This window comes from Ovis aries, chromosome 22, assembly GCF_016772045.2.
Source record: "Ovis aries strain OAR_USU_Benz2616 breed Rambouillet chromosome 22, ARS-UI_Ramb_v3.0, whole genome shotgun sequence".
In the NCBI taxonomy this organism is placed as follows: domain Eukaryota; kingdom Metazoa; phylum Chordata; class Mammalia; order Artiodactyla; family Bovidae; genus Ovis; species Ovis aries.
This window is the reverse complement of record NC_056075.1, coordinates 49,621,796-49,647,187: the sequence shown is the minus strand read 5'-3', so window position 1 is coordinate 49,647,187 and position 25,392 is coordinate 49,621,796. Positions and strand designations below refer to the sequence as shown.

The 25,392-nt window shown below is 51.9% G+C and overlaps 1 protein-coding gene across 1 annotated transcript in view; it reads left to right on the top strand.

Moving 5' to 3' along the window:
* The window catches only part of TCERG1L (transcription elongation regulator 1 like), a 193,913-nt gene that overhangs the window by 146,319 nt on the left and 22,202 nt on the right, over positions 1 to 25,392 (top strand). Inside the window, exons 8-9 of the mRNA XM_060404836.1 lie at positions 8,771 to 8,840; positions 24,250 to 24,385. Of these exons, the coding sequence (XP_060260819.1) occupies positions 8,771 to 8,840; positions 24,250 to 24,385 (206 nt within the window). The remainder of the gene's footprint in view (positions 1 to 8,770; positions 8,841 to 24,249; positions 24,386 to 25,392) is intronic.

The following is a 25,392-nucleotide window of genomic DNA, read 5'->3' as shown; positions in this document are numbered from 1 at the left end:
CTTGAGCTTCCCTTGTGACTCAGCTGGTAAAGAATCCACCTGCTATTTGCAATTTTTTAAGGAATCTCCACACTGTTCTCCATAGTGGCTGTACTAGTTTGCATTCCCACCAACAGTGTAGGAGGGTTCCCTTTCTCCACACCCTCTCCAGCATTTATTGCTTGCAGATTTTTGGATCGCAGCCATTCTGACTGGTGTGAAGTGGTACCTCATTGTGGTTTTGATTTGCATTTCTCTAATAATGAGTGATGTTGAGCATCTTTTCATGTGTTTGTTAGCCATCCGTATGTCTTCTTTGGAGAAATGTCTATTTAGTTCTTTGGCCCATTTTTTGATAGGGTCGTTTATTTTTCTGGAGTTGAGCTGCAGAAGTTGCTTGTATATTTTTGAGATTAGTTGTTTGTCAGTTGCTTCATTTGCTATTATTTTCTCCCATTCAGAAGGCTGTCTTTTCACCTTGCTTATATTTTCCTTTGTTGTGCAGAAGCTTTTAACTTTAATTAGATCCCATTTGTTTATTTTTGCTTTTATTTCCAGCATTCTGGGAGGTGGATCATAGAGGATCCTGCTGTGATTTATGTCTGAGAGTGTTTTGCCTATGTTCTCCTCTAGGAGTTTTATAGTTTCTGATCTTACATTTAGATCTTTAATCCATTTTGAGTTTATTTTTGTGTGCGGTGTTAGAAAGTGATCTAGTTTCATTCTTTTACAAGTGGTTGACCAGTTTTCCCAGCACCACTTGTTAAAGAGATTGTCTTTACTCCATTGTATATTCTTGCCTCCTTTGTCAAAGATAAGGTGTCCATATGTGTGTGGATTTATCTCTGGGCTTTCTATTTTGTTCCATTGATCTGTATGTCTGTCTTTGTGCCAGTACCATACTGTCTTGATGACTGTGGCTTTGTAGTAGAGCCTGAAGTCAGGCAAGTTGATTCCTCCAGTTCCATTCTTCTTTCTCAAGATTGCTTTGGCTATTCGAGGTTTTTTGTATTTCCATACAAATCTTGAAATTATTTGTTCTAGTTCTGTGAAAAATGTGGCTGGTAGCTTGATAGGGATTGCATTGAATTTGTAAATTGCTTTGGGTAGTATACTCATTTTCACTATATTGATTCTTCCAATCCATGAACATGGTATATTTCTCCATCTATTAGTGTCCTCTTTGATTTCTTTCATCAGTGTTTTATAGTTTTCTATATATACTGTTTATAATAGCCAGGACATGGAAACAACCTAGATGTCCATCAGCAGATGAATGGATAAGAAAGCTGTGGTACATATACACAATGGAGTATTACTCAGCTGTTAAAAAGAATTCATTTGAATCAGTTCTGATGAGATGGATGAATCTGGAGCCGATTATACAGAGTGAAGTAAGCCAGAAAGAAAAACACCAATACAGTATACTAACACATATATATGGAATTTAGGAAGATGGCAATGACGACCCTGTATGCAAGACAGGGAAAGAGACACAGATGTGTATAACGGACTTTTGGACTCAGAGGGAGAGGGAGAGGGTGGGATGATTTGGGAGAATGACATTCTAACATGTATACTATCATGTGAATTGAATTGCCAGTCTATGTCTGACGCAGGATGCAGCATGCTTGGGGCTGGTGCATGGGGATGACCCAGAAGGATGTTATGGGGAGGGAGGTGGGAGGGGGGTTCATGTTTGGGAATGCATGTAAGAATTAAAGTTTTTAAAATTTAAAAAATAAAAAACTAAAAAACTAAAAAAAAAAAAAAAGCCTGGGAACATAAAAAAAAAAAAAAAAAAGAATCCACCTGCTATGTGGGAGACCTGGGTTTGATCCCTGGGTTGGGAAGATCCCCTGGAGAAGAGAAAGGCTACCCACTCCAGTATTCTGGCCTGGAGGATTCCATGGACCGTATAGTCCACGGGGTCACAAAGAGTTGAACATGACTGAGCGACTTTCACTTTCACTTTCTTTTCCAGGGTTTGGGTGTGGACCTCTTTGGAGGCCATTGGTCTGCAATCCTCTGTCTTTATACCTATTTTGACAGTAGAGGGATTTAAAGAAAGCAGATCAATTGGCCAGCTCAAGGTCACACTCCTATCGAGTGGGGGACCAGGGATTTGTACCTTGGAGGCTCTGGCTTCAGATCCAAGGAGGGCCAGCCTGGCCAGACATCTTATGAGCATTAGATTAAAAGGGGCTCTGGAAAGCATTTTGCTTCCTGCTTGACACAGAAAGGCTGGGTGTGAGGAGTCAGGCACTTCCACCCTGCTTTGTCCTGACCCATGGTAGACTTGGCAGGATGTCACTTGGCTTCAATTGCTCTATAAACATTTCAGCCGTTTATATTCAAGGCAGATGTACACCGATGATGACTTTCATTTCACCAAGAAGGGCATGAAACCATGCCTGTGAGTAAAGACAGCTGTAACCTGTGAAAGGGTCGCTTCCCCTAGCACTGTTTGCCCAGGAACAATGCATCGCTCTCCATGCCACAGGGGGCCAGGTGGCCGGTGCTTGGCCAGACCTGGGACCGCTGACAACGCAGATGCTGGTTATTCCCGAGTCAAGGATGAGCATCACCGTTCATCCACAAGGACTCTAGCGGGTGAGAGGGGCTCTCCTCACACAGGTCACCTGGCCCCTCTTTGGGAGGAACCCCAGCCATCACCTGCCCTGTGTTCCATCCACCCCTTGACACCAGCTGGCAGCCCTGCCCATGCCTCCTCTGCACAAAGAATGAACCAGGCTTCTTGTTTTGTTAATGCCATTATCAGACTGGCACCCACTCTGATCAGTCCTTGTAACAGGACCCAGCGTAAAGCAGGTAAGTGTAGACAGGTCATCCCTGCAGAGAATCCCTCACAGACAAAATTTCCCAGGTACCCTGTGATGCAAAGATGGGCACAATAAAGGACAGGAATGGAATGGACGCTGGTGGGTCTGAGCTGCTTCTTTCTGGGAGCTCTAGGGCAGAAGGAATGGACCCTGGTGGGTCTGAGCTGCTTCTTTCTGGGAGCTCTAGGGCAGAACAACAGAAGCAGAAGACATTAAGAAGAGGTGGCAAGAGCACACAGGAGAACTGTACAAAATAGATCTTCACGACCCAGATAACCATGACGGTGTGATCACTCACCTAGAGCCAGACATCCTGGAATGTGAAGTCAAGTGGGCCTTAGGAAACATCACTATGAACAAAGCTAGTGGAGGTGATGGAATTCCAGTTGAGCTGTTTCAAATCCTGAAAGATGATGCTGAGAAAGTGCTGCACTCAATATGCCAGCAAATTTGGAAAACTCAGTAGTGGCCACAGGACTGGAAAAGGTCAGTTTTCATTCCAATCCCAAAGAAAGGCAATGCCAAAGAATGCTCAAACTACTGCACAATTGCACTCATCTCACATGCTAGTAAAGTAATGCTCAAAATTCTCCAAGCCAGGCTTCAGCAATATGTGAACCATGAACTTCCTGATGTTCAAGCTGGTTTTAGAAAAGGCAGAGGAACCAGAGATCAAATTGCCAACATCCGCTGGATCATGGAAAAGCAAAAGAGTTCCAGAAAAACATCTATTTCTGCTTTATTGACTGTGCCAAAGCCTTTGACTGTATGGATCACAAAAAACTGTGGAAAATTCTTCAAGAGATGGAAATACCAGACCACCTGACATGCCTCCTGAGAAATCTGTGTGCAGTTCAGGAAGCAACAGTTAGAACTGGACATGGAAAAACAGACTGGTTCCAAATAGGAAAAGGAGTACATTAAGGCTGTATATTGTCACCCTGCTTATTTAACTTATATGCAGAGTACATCATGAGAAACGCTGGAATAGATGAAGCACAAGCTGGAATGCAGATTGCCGGGAGAAATATCAATCACCTCAGATAAGCAGATGACACCACCCTCATGGCAGAAAGTGAAGAACCAAAGAGCCTCTTGATGAAATTGAAGGAGGAGAGTGAAAAAGTTGGCTTAAAGCTCAACCTTCAGAAAACTAAGACCATGGCATTCAGTCCCATCACTTCATGGCAAATAGATGGAGAAACAGTGGAAACAGTGTCAGACTTTATTTTGGGGGGGGGCTCCAAAATCACTGCAGATGGTGACTGCAGCCATGAAATTAAAAGATGCTTGTTCCTTGTAAGAAAAGTTATGACCAACCTGAACAGCTTATTAAAAAGCAGAGATATTACTTTGCCAAGAAAGGTCCGTCTAGTCAAAGCTATGGCTTTTCCAGTAGTCATGTATGGATGTGAGAGGTGGACTGTAAAGAAAGCTGAGCACCGAAGAATTGATGCTTTTGAACTGTGGTGTTGGAGAAGACTCTTGAAAGTCCCTTGGACTGCAAAGAGATCCAACCAGTCCATCCTAAAGGAAATCAACTGCCGGGGTCCTGCCCTGGTGGATCCAGGGTGATTTGAAGGGGAGACGGATAGGCAAGGAAAACTTATGTATTTAGAGATATAAGATTAGATTAGGAAGAAATAGTATAGTAGGAAATTTAGGTGGAGAAAAAGAGGCTGAATAACTTGGTTTACAGGGAAAACCAATAAAACCTCGAGACAAGAGGTTTGCACCATCTACGTTAGGCCACTGGCGCCCACTTGAATATCGAAGGGTGCCCCGCCTTAGGCTCTTTTTCGCGTGGGTCTTAGCAGCCAGGGCAAGTACGTAGACATGGTGAGCCTCCCCGCTTCAGATGGGAATTCAGCCAAAAAAGGGGAGAAAAGAATGACATGGGGAAGCCCAGCGTCGGTGCAAGACTCCAAAAACTTTATTTTTCAAAATCAGCTTATATACCCCAAGTTGTACATAAAGAAATAGTGGAATATGCAGAGTTATGCAGGGGCAGCAGTCCTGACCCTCACTGAGACAAACAAGGCTTTCTTTTTGCGTACCCTCCCGTATACAAAAGGTCTCAGGTGGTTTACATTATCTTCTGGCCAAGAGGCCTGTTAACATTTTTATGGCTCTCTTCCTGGATAATTGTCCAGAAAACTCCTTTTCCCTAGAAGTGTTTTTTCTTTACTCTGCATCACCCTCAAAGTACTAAATAAAGTTACATTCCTGTAGAACAAAGGTGCAGCGGGTTATAACAAAGAAAGTACTTAACTCAAAGATCTAATGTTGCTAATACCAGGGCTACCACCTGTTTTTCTATCCAACTATCTCTACAAACAAAAGATATGAAAATTTGGCAGCAAGTATTGGCTCAACAAATGAAACCTTTAATCAGTCCTATTCTAATGATTTTGACTCCTCGGAAGCCCCGACATTCCTAGGATGTTTTAAGCTTCCTGTGCCTCCTGCAGTCAGAAGGCCTCAAACAGTCACATGTGCAGCTGTACGAGTCCTGCAGGCAGGCTAGAAAGCCATCAGAGGGGTTTTTGGATCAAAACACTCGTATTATGCCCAGGAGATTTATTATCTAAAAGCTCTAATTTTTTCCAGAAAAAGCTGGTGGGGGGACAGTCCCCTGTTAATGACAGAAGAGTAGGTGGAAAGCGTAACACAGTAAAGCAGGCAGACTCTGGTCTTGGGGGGTGGATGCTCAGGAAATTCCAGGGGGAACCCCTGAAGCCTGATCACGTCCTTGCGTTTTGTCAGGCTTCCTTCCGCATGACCTTGTCACGGGCGGGATTCCTCACGCGGGCCCCCGGCAGTCAACCCTCAATGTTCACTGGAAGGACTGATGCTGAAGCTGATGTTGCAATGCTTTGTCTACCTGATGCGAAGAACTGACTCATTTGAAAAGACCCTGATGCTGGGAAAGATTGAGGGCAGGAGGAGAAGGGGACGACAGAGGATGAGATGGTTGGATGGCATCACTGACTCAATGGACATGAGTTTGAGTAAACTCTGGGAGTTGGTGATGGACAGGGAGGCCTGGAGTGCTGCAGTCCATGGGGTCGCAAAGAGTCGGACATGCTAAGTGATTGAACTGAGCTGAACTGCGATGCGAAGGAAGGTTCCAGAGCCTGGTGCGCAGGCCCCACGGGGATCCGTAATGTTCTGTCATGATGCTTTGTAAGCCATCACCTTCAGTTTGCTGTATGGGCAGGGTCAAGGCTTGCTTAGGTTTCTAGATGCCCCTGAATCAGTGCCGATAAAGGGGTTATGTCCTGTCTCTGCCTTCAAGGCCCAGGACGTAGGAGAGATCGGAACAGCACTTCTCAAAGCAGTTTGCCTCAGAAACTAGTGCTTCACGCTCCCCTGCTCACCTGGCCCTGGACGAGGGCAGCTGCTGTGAAGGAATGGAAGGCGTGTTTCTCGCGGGCTGAGAAGACCTCTGACTGCCTGCTTCAACTATCCCGTACACGCACACCTTTTCCCAACTGGACGTGTCCTTCCTTGCCCATTAAATGCACAAAACAATGTATTGTGAAGATAGGTAATGTTTGTGGGTATGCATGTTTTTAATAGAATGGCTGAGGGGTTGACCTACTCCACTTTCTGCTTCTCATCACTGTGGGTATCTTTTTGGCAACCCCTGGTAATCTGAGGGCATCTCAATTTACAGCAGTGGTAAAGAAATCTGGCTGTAATGCAAGAGATCCTGGTTCACTCCCTGGGTCGAGAAGATCCCTGAAGGAGGGCAAGGCAACCCACTCCAGTGCTCTTGCCCAGAGAACCTCATGGACAGAGGAGCCTGGTGGGCTACAGCCCATGGGGTCGCAGAGTCAGACACGACTGAAGCAACGAGCGCGTGTGCACACACGTGTTCTGAGCCCTTCCCTTCGCACCCGCGCCCGCCTTGACTAGACTCCGGCATCCCCACCAGGCCTTTCCAGCGGGTGGACTTCCGGGTCACTGGTTTTTCACGCACACACAGAATACTGATGAGAATGCCTTCGTACACATATCTTTATCTTAGGAGCATTTGTGAGTACTTCCACTGCATAAATTCGTATTACTGGAGTTACCAGTGTGAAAGGTGCTGCATTTCACATTGTGACAGGTATTGTTAAATCTTCCTCCAAAAAGATGGACGAGCTCACACGCCCGCGCACAGGTTCTGCTACTCCCGTGAGCACTGTAGCTCATCCAGCCTTAAGCTTTTAAAGCCATTCATTGTGTCCACTGGCATTTCCGTAATCATGAGAGAAATCCAGCCTTCCGACTGGCTGATTGGCCGTTTGTTTTGCTGTGCATTCTTATGAAGTGCGTGTTGCCTTTGTCATTGAGTCATGTGACTGGGGGGCCACAGACGGGTGTGTGGGGAGAGAACGCGGGGGAGAAGGAGCCAGCCCCTCCCCTCCTGTTAGCTTTGCTCTCACGAAGGTCTTTCTCTAGACCCCTGGTTCTCAACAGGGCCGGGCGATGGGGCGCTCTGTCCCCTGGGGGGAGTTTGGGTGGTTTCTGGAGACTTGTGGTTGTCAGTACTGGCAGGGACACCAGGCATCCGGGGGTGGAGACCAGGGATGGCACTCAGCACCCTGCGGTGCACAGGACTCTCTGTCATGCAGCCCACGTGTCCCTGGTGCCAGGGCTTGGGGGGTCCTGCTTTGGGCTCAGGCTCCCGCCAGGGGAGTCTCCTGGGTCCCCTGACTGTGCCATGCTGGGTAGGTCAGGGTCTGGCGTGGACAGGCCATTGGCGGGAAAAGGCCGCCAGAACCCAGAGGCTGGGTGGACTGGGCTCGCTGGGCACCTCTAGGGCGTGACCCACATCTCTTCTCGTCTTGCTTCAGCCCCGCACCGGATACTGAGAGCCAGCCAGAGAATAGATGGGGCCGGAGCTGGAGGCATTATTGGGACTGCAGTCAGTGCGCATGGAGAACTGTCGGGTTTTATGAGAAGAAAAGGAGTGGAGGGCTTCTCTGCCAAGGATATTCATATTTTCCCCGTAAACGTCACATTCATTACGAGCTCGTTACAGAGCCTCCTCTGGAAGGACGTGGGTTCAAGCCTCGAGGTGGGGGTGGTGGCCCAGCCCTGCCCCTGGGCCCACCGGGGACGAGCTTCCGAGAAAGCCACTTCCTGGGATGACAGATGCAGAATGAAAATCAGGCGAGCAGGCAGTTGTGATGCCAGGGAGCGTCTGGGCATCGTTCAGCCTGTCAGGACCGAAATAATAACGCTCTGGAACCATCTTTATACTCATTTTTTCTCTTTCCTTTCGGAGACAAATATGAAACACCCAAGCACCTTTTTACTTTTTCATTCCGAAAGCTCATCAAACATTTACAGGGCCAGCCTCTTCAAGGTGTAACGAGGGGACCTGACTTCAAAATCAATCTGGCTCTTAGAAGGTAGACACATAGACAGCAGCGGTCCGCAGGCTGTGTGCAGAGAACGCAGGTCCTCCACTGCAGGAGTCAGAGGGGGAGCCTGGGTTCGCGGTTCAAACCCAGGGACGCGGAGGCAGCTTAGACAGAAGGGCCGGTGCAGGCCCGCATTCTGCGAGGGGTGGGGTCAGGCGGTCACACCCCCTCACCCACCCTTCTGGAGGGTCTGACAGCCTCTCCATGGCCAGCAGCTAGAGATGACTTTTCTGTTCACAAAAGCAGCACAGATTTCTCTCCTGCTGAAGTATGGAAGGCGTGCGCTCGCTAGTAGTTATAGGATGGAGGCCCAGCTTTAAGGGAAACCCCCTCGCATAGTTATTATAGTTACAGGACTGAGGTCCAGCTTTAGGAGAAACTCGCTAGCATAGCTATGGGACTGAGGTCCATCTTTAACGGAAATCTGTTTTCCTAATTTCAAGCTGAGCCTGCTGGAAGTGGTGCTTCCCAGTAGCTTGCCAAAGCCTTGAGCTCTGTATTGACTGTACGAACCTGATTTTCTTTCAGCCGAGCCCAGCGATGGATCGAGCTCTGAAGATGGCAGGGAAGACCCAGATGTGAAAACCAAGAGGAATCGGTAGGTGACCATGTCCTTCCCTGTGTGTCTTTCCTTGAGAAAGAAAAGGATCATTTTGACTCTGTTGACTGAGTCAGGAATGGGTCCAACCCCAAACAGAGGGGTGGGGGATCCCAGCCACTCTGGGGTCCCCGGGTCTACACTGGACGGCGCCTCCCTGGGCCCACGCTAATCCCTGGCCTTGCTTCTGGGGCCCTGAGGAGTGGACAGAGCAATCTAGGTGCCGTGTGGGGCCGTGTGCTGGGTGAGGGGTGGGCCAGGGGTCCTGCAGCTCTGGGTCAGAGGTCCGGCTCTGTGGCTTGCCGGCTTCGAGACTTTGGGCAAAGTAACGCCACCAGGTCTCCATTCAGTAACTCCATTCAGGCTGATTCTCAACTCAAATCAGACGTGTCATCAGTGAAGCGGGTGGTGCCTGGGCGAGGACCGATGACTTGCAGTGGCGCCCGGAGAACAGGTTCTCCGCCCAAGTTTGCTTGTTACTGCCTGCTGCAGGCACAGCACAGAAGGGAGGAGGTCGGCCTCCCCTCAAGCCGGGGGTGGCTGTTCCCGCTTTGGCCCTCCTGGAAAGCCGGTCCATGGCCCTTCCTTACTCACTTCCAGGCAAAGGGGTAAAATTCCAGGTCTGTGAGTCTGAGTCCCTGGAAGGGCAGGTGGATGAAAGGCACGGGGCAGGGAGAATGAGGGGGGTCGAAAGGGACCTGCAAGACCACTAACTGAGCAGACGTGGTGCCGATGGCCCTGCGGAATGGTCCGCATCCTGTCCAGCGGCACGTCCAGTCCTGTTCTGGGGGTCCAAGCACCCACTCCCGTCGGGGACACCCCAGGCCAGCGGCAGGAATCCCAGAGCAGCTGTCAGGGTGTTTGCACTGTGTGTCTTCTCTTTTAAAATGTGCCCTAGTTGAGGTAAGACTTTTGCAGCAACGTGCGCGCACAGCAATGAAGGGAGATGCGATGTCAACCCGGAGGCGGTGCCTGTTCTCAGCTCTTCTGTCCTTGCCCTGCAGTTTCCTGGGGAAGGACGGTGGGAGAGGGGGGCAGAGAGGACACCCCTGTTGGGGAGGAGGACTGGCAGCCTGGGGTCAGAGCTGGACGCTGATGGCGGCCTGGGTAGCCACAAACCTACGCAACTGGGGCTTCCCTGGGAGCTCAGCGGAAAGAAGCTGCCTGTTAGAGATAGATGCGGGTTCAATCCCTGGGTCAGGAAGATCCCCTGGAGAAGGAAGTGGCAACCTGCCCCAGTCTTCTTGCCTGGAGAACCCCCTGGACAGAGGAGCCGGGGGGGCTACAGTCCATGGGGTCGCAGAGCTGGACACGACGGGGTGGCTAAATAACAAAGGGCCTTGCAATATCTGTGGCCTTTTCCCACTAGCACCCCTCACAAAATGATTTTGCTGACCAAATGCAGGTTTAGGGTCACTCTAACTGATGCCAAGCAGACGCTGCAGAAGTTTCTGAGAACAGTCCAGGGCAGGGTAGGCAGTGTCCTACCCCAGTCCAGGGGGCAGCCCCGGGTGGGAGGCAGGGCCTCTTTCTCCAGCTGACGGAGATCGGAGACTGCAGCTTGGCTGGACTCTCTGCGGCGCTGGGGCAGGGCTGACCCCAGCGTCCCCACAGGCTTCTGCGTTCTCGCGCTCCCAGGGCCTGTCCTTACACAGTCACTTTAGGGGAGACAGAGGCCGCGGAGGATGGACTCCGATCGCCTTTGCTGGCGTCAAGGGCTCCGGGGCAGGAATCAAGCTGTGATCGCTTTATTGCTGTGCTCAGACCCTGCGGCAGCTGCGTCCGTCTCTGCGATCTTGAATAAATGTGTATAATTTTAAAAACAAGACAAGCTTCCTGAGGCACAAGAGAAACAGCAATCTAGCCATTACGGGATGTTTTTAAACGTTCGCAGGAGGGAGGGCTCACTGAGCCCCAGGGGACCGGGCAGTCCGCCCACATTGCCCCAGGCCCCAGATTCTGCACACTTGGCTTTCAAGTAGCGTCAAAGCGTTCATTTAAGTTTTCATCTTCTCAGTGACTTCTTCCATGGCTGAGCGCTGACTCTGACCATCACAGGTATCTTCGTGAAGTTTTGGCCACCGTGAGTCTCCAAGCCTGCTGGGCCCACAGGTTCCGTGTGTGAGGGCAGCGCCCAGACACCCAGCTCCTTCCGCAATTCAGGGCTCACACCCCAGGTCACTCTGCTCTGTTCTGCCTCTGAGATTCCGGAGGAAAAGGCTTCAGTGCATGTTTGGAGCTGGACTCAGGATCTGGAATGTTCTGAGAGTCCTGATCCTTCACTTCTGGGCCGCTTCACACAAACTGCGCTCACTCTGAGGGAAGTCCCGCCCTTGTGGGGCTTTTCCCGAGGCTCCCTCCCCACCGGTCCTGCTCCCTGGCTCAGAGCTCTTGTCACCCTGCGGGCTGACACTGGCATCATCTTAGCCTCTCTGTCCCTTTGGGGAAGGTCATTGCCAGTATGCCCAAGGACTCCTCAAGCGTCTATCTGCTTTTGTGCATTTTTATTTAGGAGATGCTAGCCTGACTAGTAAGAAACCAGGCTCCAAAAAAAAAAAAAAAAAAAAGAAACCCGGCGTGCTGGGGTGCTGGGGTCAGTCCATTTGGCCTTCCCTTCTGTGTGTGGGATGTAACTGCTCTCATCTAAGAGCACGTAAATGCTCCTGCCGAGTGCGGCTCCACCTGCCACGTCCTGCCCTCCAAAGTACGAGGCAGGTTTCCAACGCTGCTGCTAGCTCCCGGCATTCTTCGTACCTCCTGGCCTCGTTCATATACATTTTGGGCATTCTTATGCAAATAGGATTAAATCCGCTGCGTCTATAATTCAGATCCAAATGATACTTTCCCTAACATTCCCTGGGAAGAGAAATATGTCACAGTGACAAGCTTTCAAATTACCCAAATATTTTCAGCTGCCGGTGAGTGCCGTTTCAGAAGGCTTGCTATTTACTGTTTAATGGGATGTGTTTGTGATGCACAATTGTGCGCCTTCCCTGGGACCGGAAAATTGATTGTTTGTGTCTCCTCTTTGTGTGCAGTGCCCCGGAGGTTCTGCTGGTTTCCCACGTGAAGGTTTTTTTATAGTTCAGACCTGCTTTTCAAATGCACTATTTAAAGAACTTAGAATTTATTTCAAGTAATTGAGTTGAATTATTTGAAGGATTCCGCAAAAGATGTCATTTGGTTTAAAAACTAGAGTGAGATTATCCACAAAATATGTTAGAGAAGAAATTGCCAGCGGCACGCGTGTCTTCCAGCCCCTTTTCCAGGTGCCAGGTTTTGCCAGTTGCTGAGCCAAGGGATTCCTGCTAAATTAATGGTTTTCCATAGCAGGAGAGGGTGAAATTGCTCTTGTGAGTTTTCAAATATCATTGGCCCCACAGCTTTGGAAACTTATTTATGTTTTTATGCCATTTGTTATAGAAGTGTTTTACTATAAGTGACCCAAAGAAATCTCAACTGGAAAGATTGTTCTTTTTTTTTTTTTTTTTAATTTATCTACTTATTTCTTGGTGGCTGTGCTGGGTCTTCGCTGCTGCTCACGGGCTGTCTCTGCTTGCAGCTAGTGGGCTCCTCTCTAGCTGTGGTGTGGGCTTCCCATTGCAGCGGCTTCTCTTGTTGTGGAGCACAGGCTCTAGGCACGTGGGCTGCAGCTCCCAGACTCTAGCACACAGGTTCAGGGACTGGCGCACAGGCTTAGTTGCTCCCCTGCATGAGGGATCTTCCCGGACCAGGCATTGAACCCGAGCCTTCTGCACTGGCAGACAAATTCTTAACCTCTGGACCACCAGGGAATCCCAGAACATTGTTTATTGCGGTAGTTTGTAAACTTTGAGGACACCCAGTTGATGGCCTTGGAGGTAAGAAGTTGACCTTGTCGAGTAAAACCTGAACAGCAACAGGCGCTTCCATGGGACCATCTACAGCCATATCTGGAGACTGAAGACGTGAAATTAGCAAGAAGTTCTCTTGGGGGCATTTTTCTGTTTCCCCCCAATATACCCTCCATTACGCTCCTCTTCACAAACCAAGATGTCCAAGGCACACCCAAAGCATGTCCCCTGGACTGAGCTGCAGTTCTGCATCCTACTCTGGGTCAGCGAGCCTCCGTCTAGGATGAGAGAAGCAAGACCGTCACCCAAAAGACGGGACAAGGGAAAACGATATACTGGCTGGACGGTTCGCAGCCACTGTCCCTGAGTCTGTCCCTGAGTCTGTCCCCAGACCACGCCCACCCCTAGAGAGTCAACCGTGAGAGAGAAAAGGAAACACTCTCTCTATTCTCCGACAGCTGCTGCCCTCACCCCACCCCAGGGCAAGGCCTATGGTCAGCGAGTGTGGGCAGAGAGGAGGGGCCAGTGTGCTGAGCCCTGTCTTCATACAAACTACATGGCTTTCCAGAATCTCCAAAATATTAGCTACTGAGGACGTGCGAGCACGGCTTCTCTGCGTGCTAGAAGGTAGTGCTAGAAAATACGTGACTCCAAATGAGATCGCTGTAAAACTATATTTTTAAAGCATCCAAGAAAACAAGAGGATGAGCTGCACCCCAGTGCGAGTGTGGAGTCTGGTTTTCTTCAGAAGGTGGGACACTGTGCTCCTCTTTGTGGCCTCAGACTTGCACGGAAAATGAATTAATATCCACTTACCTACGCTGACCTACCTGTAATACAGGAGACTCAGCTTCGATCCCTGGATCTGGAAGATCCCCTGAAGAAGGGCTTAGCTACCCACTCCAGTGTTCTAGCCTGAAGAATCCCAAGGACAGAGGAGCCTGGCGGTCTACAGTCCATGGGGTCGCAGAGAGTCAGACACGACTGCACACACATGCATTTCAAGCTCCTGCCTTGTACCCAGGTCATGAGTTTAGTCAACCAGCTGTTTCTCTATAGAGCCCTGCAGTTTTGTGAATAGTCTGTGCCCTGAGTCTTTAGGGCCTCCTACCTGGGCCGACGGACACTCCATGGATGCCTGGCTATGAGAAGATGGTGGGGACACAGCTCATTTGTCGTGAGATTTTAGTTTGTCCTTTCAGGTTGAAGCATCAAGATTCCTTGGCATTAATATCCTTCCCAAAAAGGATTATGGAACTTGTGGATTTCTGAGAGAGAGACCAGACGTCGGCATAAATCCGGAGACCCATAAGTCACCCCCTCGCTTAATAGAGCAGGTGTCGTTTCTTGGAGTTTGGGTGAATGGGTCGAGCTCTGCTCCCAGTTTCTATGAAGCTCTTCACCCACATGGAGGTAAACCTGAAGTCTGACTGCCTGGAGACCACTCTGGAATCAGTTCTAATAGAGCTCTTGACCAGGGGGCTCCTTCGCTGGTCCTTTATCAGATCTCCCAGCCTGCCTCTCACTCCCTTTGACCCCAGTGTTCAGGAAGCACTCGGCCTTCGGTGGTTGTCATGAACTCCCCTGGAGCAGGCACGACAGGAGCGGCGGGACCTTCCCAGGGCCCTTGCTTGCTGGCAGCAGACGTGTGGCTCTGAGATGAAGTCAGGGTCTGTCTTCCCTTGCTGGACGGCAGTGCAGGGGGGGCTGTGACAGAATCTTCTTCTTCGGGGGCTCAGTTCAGCAGCCGAGAGCACACCCAGATGCTCCTGGAGTAGTAAGTGTGCAGTCATCTGGGAGAGTCTCTCCTCACGCCTCCCGTGAGAAAGAATGTATTTCCCCTCTTTATGGTAATTCATGGTTTGAAAAAAAAGAAAGTGAAGTCGCTCAGTCGTGTCTGACTCTTTGCAACCCCATGTTCTGTAGCCCACCAGGCTCCTCCACCCATGGGATTTTCCAGGCAAGAATACAAGAGTGGGTTGCCATTTCCTTCTCCAGGGGATCTTCCTGACCCAGGGATTGAACCCGGGTCTCCCGCACTGTAGGCACACACTTGACCATCTGAGCCACCAGGGAAGTCCCTTAAACTATAAATTCATAGTTCGGTTCTGTTCAAGCCTGTGATGCCTCCTGCTGGAATGTGCGCTCAGCTTCACGAGGCAGGTAGAGGAGGTGGCCTTTGCTGCTGCAGTGATGGGAAGGAGGCAGGGTTTCTGGACCTAAATAGGCTGGAGTGCAATGGGAGACGTACTGTCAGTGCCGGGAGGGACTGGAGAGACCGGGGAGCGTAGGGGAAAGGCAGCCTGCACAGCCAACAGGCCCGACTGCCACGATTCCTACTAAAGCAAATATCCTCAGAGGATGGGCAGGGCCGGTCTGTGGCTCTGAGTCCATCTAGCTGGTAGACACACACTGGGAAAGGCCCAGCACAGAGCAAATGGCCCCAAATGCCTAGTGAAAAAGACAGTTTATTTGCTCATTTTTAACTTTTTACTATGGAAAAGTTCTATGTAACAATGGAACAGGATATTTAACCCTCCCATATACACATTTCCCAGTTTCAACAACTATCTCAAGGTCAGTATTGTTCATCATTCATTCTCATTACCCCTCAACTCGGAATATTTTGAAGCAAACCCCAGCTGTTGTATAAATTTTATTTGTAAATATATCAGGACACATGACTGAACGATAAGGACGTTTTAAAGGCAGTCATAGTCACAGCTAAAAAATAAATGACAAGTATTACCAAACAACCTACTGTTATCAAGTAGCTTCTCAGACATTGCTCAGATTTCCTTGACTGTTTAAACTTTAAAACTTTAAAGTTTTAAACTTTATTTTTCAAGTCAAGTCAAGACTGTTTGTACGTAGCCCTCCGTGACTCTCTCCTAATTTGTTTTAGTCTATAGGTTTGTTCCCTTTTGCTCCAGCTTTTTTTTTTTTTTTTCCATCTGTTTTTAAAAACATCAGAATTTCTTCTTGACTGCGGACTCTCCCGTAGTCTGGACCTTGGCTCATGGATATCGCTGGGTCTCCAAGGTGTGCTTTTCCTGATGCTTCTGACCTGATAGTTTCTGCAACTCTGTAGCAGATCTGGAGGCTGTATCGGTTGGAGTTTGATGAGTATCTGGGCAAGAATCCTTCAGGGTCGTGTTGAGTTCCTTCTGTCAAGAGGCATCTGACGTCTGATCCTTTGTCTCCTGTCCTGTGAGCAGGTGACTTGCCCTCATCCTTTCTTTCTAAAAGGACTTTTTCACGCCGATGTTTCGATTATATTCTCTCATCTGCATTTAGCACCTTGACAACTTTTATAAAGGAAAACAGACCTTCATAAACCATTTTGTTCCCTTGAGGTGTACTTCAAATAGGAAACTCAAAGTAAGTTATTGATTCCTTCCCCTTAATTGTTGGAGAACAAAACGGCGGCCCACTGCAGTATTCTTGCCTGGAGAATTCCATGGACGGAAGAGCCTGACGGGCTACAGTCCACGGGGTCGCAAAGCGTCAGACACGACTGAGCGACTTCCACTCATCACTCACTCCCTTTATCACTGACTCTCAAAATTCTGTGTCGTTTCTCTGGCGCCATCCTCCGACGATGACAGCTTCGTTATCAGTTCCTAGATCTGCACGTAGTTGGTACGTTTCAATCCATCTTCGTTCTTAATTTTAGCCTTTGAGAGACAGAGTATGTCTCTGTCTTGGTGATTCTTGGGTGGCTATCACGTAGGATGTGCACTTTTTCAAAATGTAGGCATGCATCCTTTCTATGTAAAGGTATTTTCCTTGAATTATTTTTTAACGTTTGTTCTATTTCATTGCTTTGAGTTTCCATATTGGTGACGCCAAGTACACGGCTTGGCTCTCAAAGCGTCTCCTCCCCTTTTATTTCCAATTTCTTGGATCTCTGGGATGTCTTTCCTGTCTTTCTTTGCTCCGGTACCCCTTTCCCCACTGACTCTGTCTGTTCTGGTATGCGCTGCTATTGCATAGCATCCACCATCTTTGAAATCTCTAGCTCCTGTTCAAAGCATCAGGTAAAGCCTCACCGGCGCGTGGGGCTGTCTTCCCGCTTTTCTGCCTGTGTGCATGTCCGGGCCACGCTCTTCTGCTGCTCTCTCGCTGACCTGATGTGGGGCGAGACAGCGACCCGGGACGGCCTTGCTGGTTCTGGGCCCTGGCGCCTCCTCTGGTGCCGCCACGTGCCCTCCGCTTCCTCACGTTCCCCAGGCCGCCTCTTCCCTTTCCTTGGTATGTTGTCTAAAGATTGCTGAGATTATGCTCGTGTCTGTTTCTCCAAGTTCATCCCTGGCTTTATCCTGCAAGGGGCACCCTGCTCGCTGACCCCCGTGGGTCACCTTGGCCCCTTCATAGTGAGTAACCCAGAGGCCCCTCCAGCTTCAGTGTACCTGCTCTCAGAGGCCACAGCCAGCAGCTGCTCCTCCGTCCATGGCGTCACAGGGTCCTGGGGGTTGGGGCCCTGGGACTGGCCTCTGGCTCCTCCCGGCTTCCCCGGGTGGCCGCAGATGCCCTGAGGGTCCTTGGTGCCACGGTCAGGCACCGCCCGCTCACAGTGTGAGTTCTGGGGACCCCTCACCCCGTAATTTATGAGGACACTGTCTGCAGGCTTCTTGTTCTGACAGCTCTGCCTACTTTTGTGTGAGGACCTGGATAGATTAAAAAGCATCCTTCGCGGCATTTCACATCAGGAGGTCTATTTGGTCTTAAGCCTCAGGACAGGCACCCCTAAGCGTCCTGTGACATATGATGGGTGTGATCAGGCCATCACGTTTCCTCCAGGGCCCCCAAAGGTGATTCCGGCTGCAGCCAGTGGGGGCAGGAGGGTGGTATGGGTTTCGCTGTTTTGTGACAGAAGTGACCCGGCAGCCTCTGTGAGATGCACCGCGCACCCTCAGCCTGAGGGCACCCGGCTGCTTCTCAGGGCTGAGAGTGTGGCGACCTCACGGATGCGGCTGGAAACTGCCTGCGAAAGGCACGGTGGGACCTGCGCGCTGTGGGGCCTGGCATCGCCTCTTGTCACCTGCTCGGTGACACTGCTGGTGCTCTGAGGCTGCCAGTGTGGGTCCCCAGATGAGGGAGGCGGCCACACAGGGCCCAGGACCTGCCTGAGGACCTCTAATCTCCAGGGGGTCCTCTCAGCTTTAGCTGACGAGCCCTTAAGATGACCACATAGCTCCCCCAGAGTCAGGCTGGGGGCAGACGTGGGGTCGGGCCTTCTCCAGCAGCACGGTCGCCTGTCACTGGACCTGGGGAGCCTACTCTTGGTGCTCACAGGGGCTCTTCCCCATGCACAGGGGCCACCTGCCGGCACGGAGACATGCCTTCCCAGGTGGCCTCCCTGGGAAGTAACAATGGCCTCCGAGACCAAGTGCGCCTGCAGCTGGCACCCCTCCACCCCTCCAAAGGCCCATGCTGACCGGGCTTCAGAGAGGTGGGGGTCGGACTGGGGTCTGCTCACTTCCTCATCCCCTCCCTCCACCCGCCTGACTCCTGGTTCACAGTGCTCTGAGCACGTGGACAGAAAGGCTGGGTGAGTGAGGTCAGCCCCGTGGAGGGGCTGCTTGGCCTCCAGAGAGCAAAGAGCAGCTCCGTGACCCCCAGAGCCCCTCCCGGGCAGGTGTCATCACATCGGGGGTCAAGGGGTGGGGCCAGGGCAGGACGAGCAGGGCTGAGGGGAGCAGGGCAGGGACGGGCATGAGGGGGTTGGCCAGGCGGTCAGCAGTCAGCGGGCAGACAGAGCAGAGGGCAGTGAACTCCAGCTGGAGAAGGAGTCCCTGAGGTCTGAAACAGCCCAGGCTGCAGCCTGGAGGCCTCAGCCTGCTCCTCCAGGGGGTTCTGTGTCCCTGCCCATATCAGGGCCTCGTCTCTGCCCATCTTAGAGCCCCATCTCTGCCCACATCATGGCCCCGTCTCTGCCCACGTCAGGGCCCCATCTCTGCCCATATCAGGGCCTTGTCTCTGCCCATCTTAGAGCCCCATCTCTGCCCACATCAGGGCCTCGTCTCTGCCCATCTTAGAGCCCCATCTCTGCCCACATCACGGCCCTGTCTCTGCCCAAGTCAGGGCCCCGTCTCTCCCACGTCAGGGCCCCGTCTCTCCCACGTTGGAGACCTGTCCCTGCACACTGGGGGCAGGGCTGCTCCACGGGGCTGGGGACAGTGCTTCCTGCTCAGCTCCCATGGCCCCCTGACTGGGGTGAGAGCCCGGATGTGCCCTTGGCCATGACTCCGTCCTGGGGAGGCATCCTCCTCAATGCCACTGTGGGCTTTGAGTATGGACCTCCAAGTAGGCGAGCAGTGCCGCTGAGCTGGTGCCCTGCACCCCGGCCCAGCCGGGGGCCTGGAGACCACCTGGCTGATGACCCGGTCTTCTGCCCAAAGGCACCCTCCCATGCTACACCAGCGAGGCTGAAAAGTAGAGAACACAGATCTTTCCAAGTTGGCCTCATCCGAAGACCATTTGTTACAAGCCACATGGCAGTGTCTGAGGCCCCACAAGGCAGAGATTCACAGAGACTTGATTCCTGCAGAATTTCACATCCTGTCTCACACCGGAGTTACAGCCTGGCAGCATCTTGATGATAAATTCCTAGCCCTCTTTGCCAGAGGAAAGAACAGATTCTCTCCATCGATTAAATTAAATAAAAGATGAGATGTCATCCGGCTGAACAGAAGGCTGGAACCCAGCCTGGGGAAGGGTTGGTGGGGATCGTCAGAAGCGCCAGAGACAGGGAAGGGGAAGTATCATCACGACTGTCACCACCATGATTATCACTGTTGTGCCACCACCATCCTTTCCATCATCGCCACCATCACCACCATCATCAACACCATCCTCACCATCACCACCACCATCACCACCACCACCATCAACATCACCACCGTTGTCACCACCATCATCGTCACCATCCTCACCACCACCACCACCACTGTTTCCAGACCTGTCACTGTGCTGAGGAATTCACATGCCTCCTCTGAGTTCTCCCAGCTGTAAAATGAGCCTCATAGGGTTGTGAGAAGATTAAATGAGATGGTGCAAGTAAAGCAGGAGGAGAGGGTTTGACCGTGTTTTCAGCAAATGTCAGGCATCCTCTGATGGGGCCGCAGGGTCTCTGGGCCGCGCTGTGCTCCTTATTTCCGTCCTTCCCTTCAGGCGGCATCTGGCATCTGGCGCCCCACCTGGAATAATAAATAATCATAAAAAGCACGCCAAGGAAATAGCCATTCAGGAGTTGTTTTAAGTCCAGGGGTCATTTAGGAAGACGCGAGCCTGTGGATCTCAGCTCCTCGGGATCTTGAGGATAAATAACCACATGCCCCGTTTCCGCGCCCTGGCAGGGAACTCATGTCAGCTGCCGGGGACCTGGACCCCACCCCGGTGGAGTGAGTCAGGGACTTGGGAGCAGGAGCCGCAGGACACGCCGCCCTTAACCTTTGGGTCTCGGAGCAACAAGCCCTAGATGACAGTAGACACAGATCCTGCCGGCCAGGGCTTTCCAGACCTCTTGGTGGGCACGGTGGGCGTCCTGCCCCTGCTCATCAGCAGCAGGAAAGGGAGGTCGTCACCTGCAGGGAGAGGCCGGTGGGACCTGCCAGAGGCATCTGCTTTTGGTATTTCCTGCTGCACATTTTCAGGAACAAATTGGTCAGAGGTGAAGGAGGCCGGCTTATCACATCAATGGGGACTGCAAAATTGGGAGACAGAGCTAATCTCTGTCAGAATCGAGATGTTTAAATATTTCGACAGGACTGAAAAACAGGCTCACATTAGCATCACAGATGGAGGCGTGTTGGGATCTTCCTGTTCAAACTGTTTTTCCAAAGACGGGGTCCAATGTGCTCCCATCACCTGCCCGGCGGCGTTGCAGGAAGTGTGCCTGCTGAGTCAGCGGGCGGGGCCTCGGGCTTGGAGAAGCGCACCCCTCCCCTGTGCACCTGCTGCGAAGAACACCGCCTTCTGAGTCAACCTCTCCCGCCCTCTCTCCTTCCCTCCCTCCTTCTTTCCTTCCTTCTCTCTCCCCTCCCCTCCCCTTGTAACCTGGACAGTAAAAAAGCAAAAACAAAAATCCCTTTCCTTTGAATGTAACAGGCAGCTGGTCGGTGGCCATAGTTTCTTCGCCAAGGAGACCATTCTGACCCCAGGATGGCTGCACTGAACCTTCAGGAGGCGGAAGAGGCGAGTCTGCGGGTGCAGGGACTGGCCTCCAGGCAGGGGCAGAAGTGCCAAGGCCAGTGGCCCGAGTCCCTCAGGCCCAGATAAACACAGGGAAGTCCATCGTTTGCAAAAGAACTTGCTGCCTCTGGAATCCTGCTGTACCGCGTCTGGTCTCAAGCATCCGCCGGAAGCATGTGCTGCCCTGGGCTCACGGGCAGGGTCAGAACGCCCTGGCACACGTCTCATGAGCGGCTCAGCTGCTGGAGCTCAGAGGCGGTTCTGGGGGAGGGGCGGGATGGGAGCAGGAGTGGGGCAGAGCTCAGGGCAGGGCTTGGCCCCCCCTGATGTCTCCGAAGGGGGTGCAGGAGGCAGGGGACATGCCCCTCCCCTCACAGCAAGGAGACCCCAGCCCTGCAGTGCTCCCCACCCCGACGACCACCCCAGGGCTCAGGTACCCAGCTGGGCCCCTGGGGACAACGCCTCTCACCTTCTGTATGATGTTGACTTTACTCTATTTTTCAGTATTAGGATTTACTTTTAGTTCTAAGTTTTTCAGACTTAGGATGAAAAAAATATTTTTAGCCAAGTTTGCCTTTGCTTTTGATTGACTCTAATTGAACGATTGCTCTGCAGTCTGGAGAGCGTCCAGTGGTTCTGAACAAAATATTTTGTGGAAAAAGCTGTAATCCGCGATCACCGCATGTTCCTATTAATCTTGTTTCAAGTTACAACAATGCGAGACTTGTTTCCGCACTTCTATTTTTAACTAATGAAAATTTATTACAAAGAAATCCTCATTATACCCTCTGCAGTGAGCTACGATGGCAAATCCACTGGCAATTTTCTTTTTTCAAAATTCCACATCGTGGCATAAGAAGCGGAGAATGCAAGGTCTCCTGAAATCGTTGGGCTATAAATAAGATTCCCGAATGGGCTGAGCGAGCAGGTTGTTTTTCGTTGCATTCTGTGTGAGGTTGGATTAATCCATATTATAACCCCGACGCATGGCAGCCCCTGTTGGACGTAGCGCACGGTATACTTATTCCACGTCCCTAGCATGTCCCAAACTGCCAACCTGCATGTCTTCATGGCACCCTGGTCAGAGCTGGAGGAGCTGCAGGCCTGGTGAGGCTGCCCTGGCTGGGCAGTTAAATGACGCTATGACCTTAAAGGGGGCTTCCCAGGTGGCGCCAGCGGGAAAGAACCCACCTTTCTTTCAGGCAATGTAAGAGACTCGAGTTCGATTCCTGGGTGGGGAAGATCCCCTGAAGGAGGGCCTGGTCACCCACTCCAGTATTCTTGCCTGGAGAACCCCACAGACAGAGGAGCCTGCTGGGCTATGGGCCACAGGGTCACAAAGAGTTGGGCATGATTGAAGCAACTTAGCACGCAGCACCCATGACCTGGATGGTTGCCTCCTCCTCCCCAGATGCGGGGATAGAGACATGCCCAGACCATCCTGTGCATTGCCCTGGCCTCCGTTCCTACGTGCTGGGAGCACCTTCCGAGTGGTGGCAACCACAAATGTCTGCAGATGCTGCCACAGGCCCCCCCGCCAACAGATCACCTGGGGAGCCCTGATCATGACTTCCATCAGGAAACCCGGAGAGGCATGGTGTGCCTTTATCCCCGCAATTCCTGGGGTGCAGCAGGCTTTGGAAATGCACACGCCCTGCTGTTCCGGACTTGTGAGCATCCAGGATGCAGTCCTGTGTGCAGGAGGCAGGAAGTCATGGTGCTTCCCAGCGGACTTCTCTTTAGAACTCCCGGGAACGGTGGCCTGTGACAGGTTTGCACTGGCCTGTTGATGTCACTGCCTGCAGTCAGTGGAGGCCGTGGTCCTGGAGGGTGGGAGAGTCGTTGTTGTTCAGTCACTAGGTCGTCCAACTGTGTGTGACCCCATGGACTGCAGCACACCAGGCTTCCCTGTCCTTCACCATCTCCTGGAGCTTGCTCAAACTCATGTCCATTGAGTCAGTGATGCCATCCAACCATCTCATCCTCTGTCGCCCCCTTCTCCCGCTTTCAATCTTTCCCAGCATCTGAGTCTTTTCCAGTGAGTCAGCTCTTTGCATCAGGTGGCCAAAGTATTGGAGTTTCAGCTTCAGCATCAGTCCTTCTGATGGATATTCAGGACTGATTTCCTTTAGGATGGACTGGTTGGATTTCCTTGTAGTCCAAGGGACTCTCAAGAGTCTTCTCCAACACCACACAGTTCAAAAGCATCAATTCTTCAGCATTCAGCCTTCTTTATGGCCCACCTCTCACATCCATTCATAACTACTGGAAAAAGCGTATCTTTGACTATGCAGACCTTTGTCAATAACTTGGTGTCTCTGCTCTTTAATATGTTGTCTGGGTTTGTCATAGATTACCTTGCAAGGAGCATCTTTTAATTTTGTGGCTGTATCCACGAGGGGTCTGGGTGTCAGAGCAAGGGTGCCTTTTGGGCAGCAGGGGTCCAGTCGGCACCTTAGGAGATGGAGAGAGGTTGGTTGAGAGCGAGGTGCTGCGGGGACCAGTCCCAGGCAGGGCCGTGTCAGGGAGCAGGAGGGAAGGAGGTGGGAGCAACAGTGTGTGTTTGGTCAGATGCTTTCTCCCAGCAGCGAGCATCAAGGTGCGGTAGAGGGAGGTTTCCAGCTGCTTCCAATACGAGGAGTGAAACCACGAGGACCTCCATCAGATGGGCCGTTAAACAAACGATGCGAGCTGTCGAGCGGCTGATTCATAAAGAGGGGCTCTCTCTCCTTCCTCCGGGCCGCTCCGCCTGGCCCCTCGCCATGCCCACGCTGGGTCCTGCTTCCTCCCTGTGGCCACCCCTGGGCTCATGGTCACCTAGCTCTCCCTGTCCTTTGCAGAGTCCCCAGGGTGTGGTCCTGTCTCACTGCCGTCACTAAATCCTCCCTTTTGGGCTAAACACCCAGACAATGCTTTCTGCCCTCTGGGTGTAGATAGAATAATTTCCCCATGACTGTCTTCCGTGCCTTTGTCCACTGTCGAGTCATCTCTAAAAGCCAAAGTGGAACCAGGTTCAAGACGCAGTGACTGGTTTGAGCGGCAGATTTGCTCCGTTTGCCCCGGTGACAGTGGCCTCGGGCGGGGAAGCTTCGGGGCCGGTTGGCCTCCTTCCCAGGCTGTTCTGAGCGCTCTCAACCCTCAGGCCCCACCGAGGTCTCCCTCCGGCCATGCAATCCTGTCGGGGCTTCCGTCTCCACTTTCTGCCCCAAATGCAGCAAAGCAGTTTGCATCCCAAGAGCCAAGTCTCATCTGAGCTGGGCTTTGCAAAGTGTTCAAAGACTCTGTTCCTTCCAGGGGCCTGGAGGGCTTTGAAAGGTTGCAGTGAGAATCAGGTGGGTCTCCAAGGTCTTGGCTGACTCTCTGTATCTTGTGCCCCAAAGGACGGAAGGCCACGTGAGTCCTGGGCCCGAGGAGGCGGAGAGACAGGACGTGGGTGCCAAGTCACCCCTGCCCCAGATCCTTCAGCCGCTGGAGGAGCGAGCAGCCCGCTTCCGAGACATGCTTCTGGAGAGAGGGGTAAGGGGGCCCCCCGGCGGCTTCCTCGGCGGGGGTGGGGGGCGAACTGGCCGTCACCCCCTCAGGACCACGTCCCCTTCCTCATCGAGCTGTGGGCAGGCTGCGTGCAGAACATTCAGGGGCCGGAAGACGCGCAAGGGGACCAGTCCCGGGAGGGAGCTAGGCTTTGGAGGGTGCAATGCGTCGCGGGGCGGTCCTTGCCGCCTGTCCACGGACGCGGCTGAGAGGTGAGCAGATGTGGGTCTCCCAGAAGGGATGATCCCCAGGACGCAGCGCTGGTTTGTGTCTATGGCCTTCCTGCAGGAGCCCAGCCAGCTTCTACGTCCAACCCTCCACGAGACACGCCCTGAGGTGATCTCACTCAGGGAGGGGCTCGCACCCCTCTGGGTCAGCCCAGTGGGTTTCGTGCAGGTGGGATGTCTTCACGGTTGTTGACTTCTGAATCGCCTTTGAATTGAAGGGGGACACGCATTTTATAACCGAATCTCCTTCCAATGACTTTTATTTCCTGTTTTGGCTTTGGGGTAAAAAATGAGCCTGATACAGTAGTTCAGCCCAGTTGGATTTCTTCGTAAGATGAGCCCGAACACAGAAGGCAGTGAAAGGAGCTGGTGTGTAATGATGATTATAATGAACACTGTAAGTGGCCTTGGGAATGCAAAAGCGAATTCCCTGTGCAGTCAGCACCCAGGACAGGCTGCCTCCTGTGAGGCCCCTCCCAGAGCAGGTGCAGCTGTGAACTGAGGGGAGGATGGTCTATGGAGACCCCGACTTCCCCGGGGAGAGCCTGAGAAGGGCTGGCACCTGGGCAGGCGGGGCCCGAGGGCTCCCTGGAGCTGAGCCAGTGTGAGCTCTTGAAGAATTAGGAGAAGGAGATTATCTCAGCCGCACTCTGAGGGGCCCCTCGTCTCCTCCGCACCATGAATTTTAATGCACGCGTCGTTTTATCTGTCTGGAGACACACTCAAAAGTAAAATACAGCCCTCGGCGTGAGGACCTGGAGGAGA